Source organism: Bison bison, unplaced genomic scaffold (genome assembly GCF_000754665.1).
Source record: "Bison bison bison isolate TAMUID 2011002044 unplaced genomic scaffold, Bison_UMD1.0 scf7180017864268, whole genome shotgun sequence".
In the NCBI taxonomy this organism is placed as follows: domain Eukaryota; kingdom Metazoa; phylum Chordata; class Mammalia; order Artiodactyla; family Bovidae; genus Bison; species Bison bison.
The window spans coordinates 509,187-520,207 of NW_011494840.1; the positions used below are offsets into that span (position 1 = coordinate 509,187).

The 11,021-nt window shown below is 36.6% G+C and overlaps 1 protein-coding gene across 2 annotated transcripts in view; it reads right to left on the reverse strand.

Moving 5' to 3' along the window:
- Window positions 1-11,021, reverse strand: part of FAM135A (family with sequence similarity 135, member A) — a 153,737-nt gene that overhangs the window by 103,282 nt on the left and 39,434 nt on the right. For both annotated transcript variants that reach the window (XM_010848500.1, XM_010848498.1), the window contains exon 4: window positions 8,898-8,977. In XM_010848500.1, the coding sequence (XP_010846802.1) occupies window positions 8,898-8,977 (80 nt within the window). The remainder of the gene's footprint in view (window positions 1-8,897; window positions 8,978-11,021) is intronic.

Sequence of the window (11,021 nt, forward strand, 5' to 3'; positions counted from 1 at the left end):
AAAGGGTCTCTCTGTGCAGAAGACATGATCCTATACAGAGAAAACCCTAAAGATTCCACAAAAAAGCTGTTAGAACTAATCCATGAATTTAGTAAAGTTGCAGGACACAAAATCAACATACAAAAACCAATTGCATTTCTATACATTAACAATGAACTACCTGAAAAATTTCACACTAGCATCAAAAGCAATAAAACACTTAGGTATAAATTTAACCAAAGGAGATGAAACACCTGTACATTAAAAACTGTAAGATATTGAGGAAAGAAACTGAAGAAAACACAAATAAATGGAAAAATAACCTATGTTCTTAGATTGGAAGAATTAATATTGCTAAAATATCCATACTACCTGAAGTGATCTACAAATTCAATATAATCTCTATCAAAATTCCAATGGCATTTTTCGTAGAAATAGAAAAAATTATCCTAAAATTTGTATTAGACCACAAAAGTCCCTGAATAGCCAGAGCAATCTTAAGAGCAAAAGAACAAAGCTGGAGGCATCACACTTCTTAATTTCAAACTACACTGCATGGCTATAGTAACCAAAATAGTATGGTAGTAGTATAAAAATAGGCACATAGATCAATGGAAGGAAAAAAGAGAGCTCAGAAATCAGCCCACACGCATATGATCAACTAATAACTGACAGGGTGCCAAGAACACATAGTAAGAAAGTCTCTTCAATAAATCATGCTGGGAAAATTGGATATACACATGCAAAAGAATAAAACTGGACTCCTATTATATATTACTCAGAAAAATTAACTCAAAATGGATTAGACTTAAATTTTAAGACCTGAAACCACTAACTTCTAGAAGAAAACATAGGGAGAAAGCTCCTTGACCTTGGTCTTTGGTAATATTTATGTTTGACACCAAAGCAAATGCAATAATAGACAGGTAGAATTACATGAAACTATAAGGCTTCTGCACAGTGGAAGACAGCACCAACAAAAGAAAAAGCAACCTACTGAATGGAATAAAATATCTGCCAATCATACATCTGATAGGGGATAACATCCAAAATCTATAAAGAATCAAGGAACTAACTAGCAAAAACAACCAACCAAACAATCTGATTTTAAAATGAGAAGATTTCCATAGGTGCGTGGATTTATCTCTGGGCTTTCTATTTTGTTTCATTGGTCTATATTTCTGTCTTTCTGCCAGTACCATACTGTCTTGATGACTGTGGCTTTGTAGTAGAGCCTGAAGTCAGGCAGGTTGATTCCTCCAGTTCCATTCTTCTTTCTCAAGATTGCTTTGGCTATTCGAGGTTTTTTGTATTTCCATACAAATTGTGAAATTGTTTGTTCTAGCTCTGTGAAAAATACCATTGGTAGCTTGATAGGGATTGCACTGAATGACAAAGGAGGCAAGAATATACAATGGAGAAAAGACAATCTCTTTAACAAGTGGTGCTGGGAAAACTGGTCAACCACTTGTAAAAGAATGAAACTAGAACACTTTCTAACACCATACACAAAAATAAACTCAAAATGGATTAAAGATCTAAACGTTAAGACCAGAAACTATAAAACTCCTAGAGGAGAACATAGGCAAAACACTCTCTGACATAAATCACAGCAGGATCCTCTATGACCCATCTCCCAGAATATTGGAAATAAAAGCAAAAATAAACAAATGGGACCTAATTAAAATTAAAAGCTTCTGCACGACAAAGGAAACTATAAGCAAGACAGCCTTCAGAATGGGAGAATATAATAGCAAATGAAGCAACTGACAAAGGACTAATCTCAAAAATATACAAGCAACTCCTGAAGCTCAATTCCAGAAAAATAAATGACCCAATCAAAAAATGGGCCAAAGAACTAAATAGACATTTCTCCAAAGAAGACATACAGATGGCTAACAAACACATGAAAAGATGCTCAACATCACTCATTATCAGAGAAATGCAAGTCAAAACCACTATGAGGTTCCATTTCACGCCAGTCAGAATGGCTGCGATCCAAAAGTCTACAAGCAATAAATGCTGGAGAGGGTGTGGAGAAAAGGGAACCCTCTTACACTGTTGGTGGGAATGCAAACTAGTACAGCCACTATGGAGAACAGTGTGGAGATTCCTTAAAAAACTGGAAACAGAACTGCCTTATGACCCAGCAATTCCACTGCTGGTAATACACACCGAGGAAACCAGAATTGAAAGAGACTTGTGTACCCCAATGTTCATCACAGCACTGTTTATAATAGCCAGGACATGGAAGCAACCTAGATGTCCATCAGCAGATGAATGGATAAGAAAGCTGTGGTACATATACACAATGGAGTATTACTCAGCCATTAAAAAGAATACGTTTGAATCAGTTTTAATGAGGTGGATGAAACTGGAGCCTATTATACAGAGTGAAGTAAGCCAGAAAGAAAAACACCAATACAGTATACTAACACATATATATGGAATTTAGAAAGATGGTAACGATAACCCTGTATGCAAGACAGCAAAAGAGACACAGATGTATAGAACAGTCTTTTGGACTCTGGGAGAGGGAGAGGGTAGACGATTTGGGAGAATGGCATTGAAACATGTATAATATCATATATGAAACAAATCGCCAGTCCAGGTTCGATGCAGGATACAGGATGCTTGGGGCTGGTGCACTGGGATGACCCAGAGGGATGGTATGGGGGGTTCAGGATGGGGAACGTGTGTACACCCATGACAGATTCATGTTGATGTATGGCAAAACCAATACAATATTGTAAAGTAATTAACCTCCAAGTAAAATTAATAAATTTATATTAAAAAAAAAAGAAAGAATAAAAGAGTATTTCCAATAAAAAAGTAAATAAATAAAATAAGCAGAAGAAATGAACAGACTTTTTTTTTCCAAAGAAACCATAAATCCCTGGTGGTCCAGTGGCTAAGACTCCATGCTCCTAATGGAGGGGGGCCAAGTTTGATCCCTGGTCAGGGAACTAGATCCCACATTCCACAACTAAGAGTTCACACAATGCAACTAAAAGATCCCACATTTCACAAGGAAGATTGAAGATCCTGCACGCTGCTAACCAAATAAATGATAAGTAAGTAAAAACACTAAAGAGGAAGACATACAAATGACCAACAGGTATATAAAATGATGCTCAACATCACTAATCATCACAAATTATTCATTTACAGGGAAATGTAAACCAAAAGCATAAGAGCTATCTCTTCATACTTGTTAGATTGGTTATTTAAAAAAAAAATCCAGAGATAACAAATGTTATGATGTGAAAAGAGATGTTAGGATGTGAAAAGAGAACAGTAGTGTGCACTGTTGGTGGGAAATGCGAATTGGTGCAGTTACTATAAAAAACAGTATGGAGGATCTGCAAAAAATTAAAAACAGAATTTCTGCATGATCCAGCAATCCCACTCCCAGATATATATTTGAAAGAAATGAAATCAGTATCTCAAAGAAAGTTTTGTATGCACATTTTCATTGCAGCATTATTCACAATTGTCAAGATGTGGAAATAATCCAAGTGTTTGTCAGTGCATGAACAGATAAAGAAAATGCAGTGTATATATTCACAATGGAGTATTATTCAGCCATAACAAGATGGAAATTCTGTCATCTGCAGCAATATGGATGAACCTGGAGGGCATTATGCTATACAAAATAAGTCAGACAGAGAAAAGACAAATACTGGATGTTATCACTTACATGTAGAAACAAAACAAAATCAATTTGGGGGACCTTTCCTGATGATTCAGTGGTTTAGACTCCTCACTCCCAATGCAGAGAGCTTGAATTCAATCCCTATTAAGAGAACTAGACCCTGCACATGACAACTAAGACCCAGCACAGCTAACTTTAAAAAAAAAGTGAATTTCATAGACAGAAATTCTTTTAGTTATAAGAAAAGTAAGTTCTGAGGATCTCATGCATAGCATTATGACTATAGCTAGTAATAAAGTACTGTATACTTAAAATTTGTTAAGAATAAATCTTAAGCCTTCTTTACCACAAACAATGTGCTAATTATCTTGATTATGGCCATTTTTCCACATTGTTATCTGTATAACAAATCACATATTTATATGTATTATATAGTGTATATATGTATATATATAAAACAAATCATGCTGTACACTTTTAATATGTAAAATTATGTTTGTTAATTATTCCTTGATAAAGCTGAAAAAATAAGCAAATAAAAAGTCCAGAAAAAATAAGTCTTTCTAGCTTTTTTTTCAACAGGCAACTTTAAGAAATACAATAGAGCAAGACATTTAGTTTACTAGATTAAGGAAGTTCAAAAAGGGAGGACCAATCCATCTTATACCACTAGTTGTTTTAACCTCTGTTTCCTAGAAAGTAGACTTACAAAAGACCTATTGACAATAAATATATACGTTAACATATACAAAAGGCCAAGAAGAAAATTTATTTTTCCTTTTTAAAAGAAATATACATCTTTTTGGTCATAAGCAATATGAGCATTTTGACAGTCTTCAAAAACATAAACTCTTCATCATGTAAAATTCATTAAATTTTTAACATTAACCAGTTTTTCATTTTTAACATTAACCATTAACCAGCATTTCAGTATCCACTGTATGCTAAGAAAGTTAATCTTCAGCACATCAGGTTGTCAGAATATATTTTTAAATTTCAAAAATGAACTAAATGGTGCTCAACATAGCTTTATGCTGTTGTTGTTCAGTCAGTAATTGTGTCTGACTCTTTGCAACCCACATACTGCAGCACGCCAGACTTCCCTGTCTTCATTATCTCCTGGAGTCTGCCCAAGTCACATCCACTGAGTTAGTGAAGCCATCCAGTCAACTCATCCTCTGTTACCCTCTTCACCTCCTGCCCACAATCTTCCCCAGCATCAGGGTCTTTTCAAATGAGTCAGCTCTTCACATCAGGTGGCCAAAGTATTGGAGTTTCAGCATCAGTCCTTCCAATGAATATTCAGGGTTGTTTTTCTTTAGGATTGACTGGTTTGATCTCCTTACTTTCCAAGGGACTCTCAAGTCTTCTCCAACACCACAACTGGAAAGCATCAATTCTTCAGCCCTCAGCCATCTTTACTGTCCAGCTCTCAGATCCCTGTATGACTACTGGAAAAACCATGGCTTTAACTAGACGGACCTTTGCGGGCAAAGTAATGTCTCTGCTTTTTAATATGCTGTCTAGGTTTGTCATAGCTTTTCTTCCAGGAGAAATTATCTGTTAATTTCATGGCTACAGTCACCATTTACAGTGATTTGGGAGCCCAAGAAAATAAAATCTGCCATTGTTTACACTTTTCTCCCATTTATTTGCCATGAGGTGATGGGACTGGATGCCATGCTCTTAGTTTTTTGAATGCTAAGTTTTAAGACAGCCTTTTCACTCTCTTTCACCCTCATCAAGAGGCTCTTTTGTTCCTCTTCACTTTCTGCCATTAGAGTGGCATCATCTGTATATTTGAAGTTGTTGATATTTCTCCCGGCAATCTTGAGTCCAGCTTGTGATTCATCCAGCCCAGCATTTCACATGATGTATTTTGCACAGAAGTTAAATAAGCAGGGTGACAATATACAGGCTTGACATACTCCTTTCCCAATTCTGAACCAGTCCATTGTTCCATGTCCAGTTTTAACTGTTCCTTTTTGACCTTCATACAGGTTTCTCAGGAAGACAGGTAAGGTAGTCTGGTGTTCCCATCTCTTTTGAGAATTTTCCACAGTTTGTTGTAATCTACACAAAGACTTTAGTATAGTCAGTAAAGCAGAAGTAGATGTTTTTCTGGAATTCTCTTTTGTTTTTTGTGAGCCAAGAGATGCTGGCAATTTGATCTCAGGTTCCTCTACCTTTTTAAAATTCAGCTTGTACATCTGAAAGTTTTTGGTTCATTAACTGCTGAAGACTAGCTTGAAGGATTTTGAGCATTACCTTGCTAGCATGTGAAATGAGCACAATTGTACAGTAGTTTGAACATTCTTTGGCTTTGCCTTTCTTTGGGATTGGAATGAAAACTGACTTTTCCCAGTGCTGTGGCTACTGCTGAGTTTTCCAAATTTGCTGGAATATTAAGTGCAGCACTTTAACTGCATCATCTTTTAGGGTTTGAAAGAGCTCAGCTGGAATTCCATCACCTTTACTAGCTTTGTTCAAAGTCACACTACCTAAGGCCCCCTTGACTTCACATCCCAGGATGTCTGGTTCTAGGTGACTGACTGCACCATCGTGGTTATCCGGGTCATTAAGATCTTTTCTGTATAGCTCTTCTGTGTATTCTTGCCACCTCTTTTCAATCTCTTCTGATTCTGTTAGGTCCCTGTCGTTTCCAACCTTTATTGTGCCCATCTTTGCATGAAATGTTCCCTTGGTATCTCTGATCTTCTTCAAGAGATCTCTAGTCTTTCCCATTCTATTGTTTTCCTCTATTTCATCACATTGTTCACTTAAGAAGGCTTTCTCATCTCCACTTGTTATTCTCTGGAAGCTTGCACTCAGTTGGATATATCTTTCCCTTTCACTTCTCTTCTTTCCTCAGCTATTTGTAAGGCCTCTTCAGACAATCATTTGCCTTCTTACATTTCTTTTTCTTGGGGAAAGTTTTGGTGACTGCTTCTGGTACAGTGTTATGAACCTCTGTCCATAGTTCTTCAAGCACTCTGTCTACCAGATTCAATCCCCTGAATCTATTCGTCATTTTCACCGTATACTCATAAGGAATTTGATTTAGGTCATACTTGAATGGGCAAGTGGTTTTCTCTACTTTCTTCAATTTAGGCCTGAATTTGGCAGTAAGTTCATGATCTGAGCCACAGTCAGCTCCAGGTCTTGTTTTTTCTGACTGTATAAAGCTTGTCCATCTTTGACTGCAAAGAATTAATCTATCTGGCTTTTCGGCCAGAACCGTCATGTTCCAATAATTCGCTAAAATGAGCAATACAAAGGAATGGGTACTGTTCAAAAAGGAATGCCCCACAAATGTTACCATGGCAAAACTGGGAGTCTACAGTTTTACCCAGCATGCTGTTGGCATCACTGTAAACAAACAAGGGCAAGATTCTTGCCAAGAGAATTAATGTGCATATCGAGCATATTAAGCACTCTAAGAGCCGAGATAACTTCCTGAAACGTGTGAAGGAAAATGATCAGAAAAAGAAGGAAGCCAAAGAGAAAGGGACTTGGGTTCAGCTGAAGTGCCAGTCTGCTCCACCCAGAGAAGCACACTTTGTGAGGACCAATGGAAAGGAACCCAAACTGTTGGAGCCCCTTCCCTATGAGTTCATGGCCTGAGGGGTGTAAAAATAAAGACCTGGGCTGTACAAATGTTTCTCTTAATTGAGTAGAGGTGTTGTGCCTAAATTCAGTGGGTAATGTCTTTTCAAATTTAATGTTTTTTCTTCCTGAAAGATGTGAGATAGTTTGTTGTTCAGTATACTCCATTTTTAAATAAACTGCCAGATATTATTTTAAAAAAAAGAATTAATCAATCTGATTTTTCTATTGACCATCTGATGATGTCCATGTATAGAGTAGTCTCTTAAGTTGCTGGAAGAGGGTATCTGCTATGACCAGTATGTTCTCTTGGCAAAATTCTGTTAGCCTTTGTCCTGCTTCATTTTGTACTCCAAGGCCATACTTGCCTATTACTCTAGGTAACTCTTGACTTTCTAATTCTGCACCCCCAGAATTGAGCATCATTTCTGCTTGGCCCAGCCTCTTCATTCTTTCTGGAGCTATTCTTCTGTTCTTCTCCAGTTACTGGATACCTACCTATCTGGGGGGCTCATCTCTCAGTGTTATGTCTTTTTTCCTTTTCATACTGTTCATAGTGTTCTCGAGGCAAGAATACTAAAGTGGTGTGCCATTCTCTTCTCCAGTGGACCATGTTTTGTTCAAACTCTCCACCATGACCCATCTGTCTTGGGTGGTCCTGTACAGAATGGCTCATAGCTTCACTGAGCTAGCTTTATATTAGGTATTTTTTAATGTTTTGTGATGCATTGAAAACTATTAATTCATATTAGAAATGAAAACTCTCCAGTATGTTTCATTAATCATTGTATTTTCTAACTGCTTAATAGAGTATACTGTATCAAGAAAGCTGAAAAAAATGCCCAATGATGACATCAGGGCCACTAGTTTTGGCTCAAATCCTTTAATGCTAGAGTGTCTCCTTAGAATATGAGTAAATAAGAGAGCTGTTGCTGCTGCTAAGTCACTTCAGTCATGTCCGACTCTGTGTGACCCCATAGACGGAAGCCCACCAGGCTCCTCCGTCCCTGGGATTCTCCAGGCAAGAACACTGGAGTGGGTTGCCATTTCCTTCTCCAATGCAGGAAAGTAAAAAGTGAAAGTGAAGTCGCTCAGTCGTGTCCGACCCTCAGCGACCCCATGGACTGCAGCCTTCCAGGCTCCTCCGTTCATGGGATTTTCCAGGCAGGAGTACTGGAGTGGGGTGCCAGTTATAATATGTCTATTTTATACTTTCTGATCCTTTATTTTCTCATTAATCAAGTAAAAAAAAAGTAGGTGAAAAAATAATCTCAAAACGCATACTATAAAACTTTATCAGAAAACAGCTTTGTGATCATATATCAAATTATGTGTTCACATTCACTATGCATTTGTTAAAAGTACATATTACATGATATAATTGATATCACCCTTACTTATGTTTGTTTTCAGGAAATTTCACAAACTTTCTTTTACTTGCTCATCCTAAGAAACCTAAGATGGAGACAAGGAATATATAATCAAGCCTGTTTTACTGAGGCCTCAAATATATTTCTTATATGAAGTATGAGAATGATGCTCTTTGGCACCTTGTGTTCATAATTAAGAGATATAAATAATTATGAAAAGTTATTACTGGTCATTATAATCTTGCTTCAGTTTTATTTTTTTTAATTGAGAATATTCCTTGGCTTACCTGCTGCATGTAGCAAACTAGCTTCTACTCTGTGAGGAACTCTTGGTGGAATTTTCATAGATGCACGAATCTGGTAAAAACTAAAGCAAAAGAGACAAAAAAAGTCACTTCGAAATATTCAAAAAATACGCAATGCCTCTATTTCTATATATCAATATGTATTAAAAAATAAAGTTCATCTGCTTTATCAATCTCCCACAGTATTTACTATTGGTGGAAAACAGTGTACCAGATCCACATACAGATCAAACATTACAACTGCATTGCATATAACCCCAAGAGAAACAGGCAAATGTAAAGACAGAAACATTCTTACTTTAAATAAGAGAACGTCATAACAATAATAGGAGTTACTAAGGATTCTAAGGATTTCACTGCTTAATCTGATTTATTTTTTCATTTAAAAGACAATAAAAATATTCTTAAGCACAATTTTGAGAAAACACAGGATTAATAACAAACAGTTTTAAAAATTGGTTTCATACCATAAGACATGTATTATGCTGAAAGAACTCAGTTTTATTCAAGGTCAGTGCTATTCCGTTTAGTTTATGTACTTTTACTTGCATAAATCTAATGGTCATTAACAATCAGTTTAAATAGAAAAAATTATGAGGTAAAAACAAATGCTTCTGTTTTAACATCATTACACTACAAGTTTGTGCATGTAATGGAGGATATATGTATCTATGTATACAAACACACACACACAAAGGGTTACTAAAAGCTAAATGATGATTATAAATCAGGGATGAGTTTAGATGGACACTAGCGAGTTGAATATTTAATCTTCATTTTTTTCTTTAATGATTTCCTAGGCAAGAGTATAAATCTATAAATAATAAAAAGATTATTTAAAATACATAAATTTATTACTATGATTTCTAGGAAAGCATGGCGCTGGATAGAATATATGGACAACACCAGATTTTTAAAGAGTGAAAGAAAGATTGGTCAATTAAATTTAGAACCTTTAAAATCACAATTTGGACTTAAAGAGAACTGGCAAAATGCCACAGAGATAACATCTATCTCTGTGGAGTTAAGATTAAGATGAGGTCACTCTGAAAACATGAGATGACTGAGAACAAAAATCAAAGTGGAAAAAGCAGGAACTTTGGCATTAGATAGCAAAGTTTTAATTTTAATTAAAGATTAAATCAAACACTGATATTTTAAAATATTCAGATATGCCATATAAGAGCTAAGAATAAACAACTGATATGTTTCATTTTAAACGTCTTAAACACAGGAACTATGACCTACTTATACGTGTACACCCACAATTATAATTGTACACATTAGTTCAAAGACATTTAAACAACACTGCATTTACTGTATACCATTCAGTTCAGTTCAGTTAAGGCGCTCAGTCGTGTCCAACTCTTTGCAACCCCATGAACTGCAACACGTCAGGCCTCCCTGTCCATCACTAACTCCCGGAGTTCACTCAAACTCACGTCCATCGATTCAGTGATGCCATCCAGCCATCTCATCCTGTTGTCTCCTTCTCCTCCTGCCCCCAATACCTCCCAGCATCAGAGCCCAGCATCAGAGTCTTTTCCAATGAGTCAACTCTTCACATGAGGTAGCCAAAGTACTGGAGTTTCAGCTTTAGCATCATTCCTTCCAAAGAACACCCAGGGCTGATCTCCTTTAGAATGGACTGGTTGGATCTCCTTGCAGTCCAAGGGACTCTCAAGAGTCTTCTCCAACACCACACTTCAAAAGCATCAATTCTTCGGCTCTCAGCTGTCTTCACAGTCCAACTCTCACATCCATACACGACCATGGGAACAACCATAGCCTTGACTAGACGGACCTTTGTTGGCAAAGTAATGTCTCTGCTTTTGAATATGTTATCTAGGTTGGTCATAACTTTTCTTCCAAGAAGTAAGTGTCTTTTAATTTCATGGCTGCAGTCAGAATCTGCAGTGATTTTGGAGCCCAGAAAAATAAAGTCTGACACTGTTTCCACTGTTTCCCCATCTATTTCCCATGAAGTGATGGGACCAGATGCCATGATCTTCGTTTTCTGAATGTTGAGCTGTAAGCCAACTTTTTCACTCTCCTCTTTCACTTTCATCAAGAGGCTCTTTAGTTCCTCTTCACTTTCTTCCATAA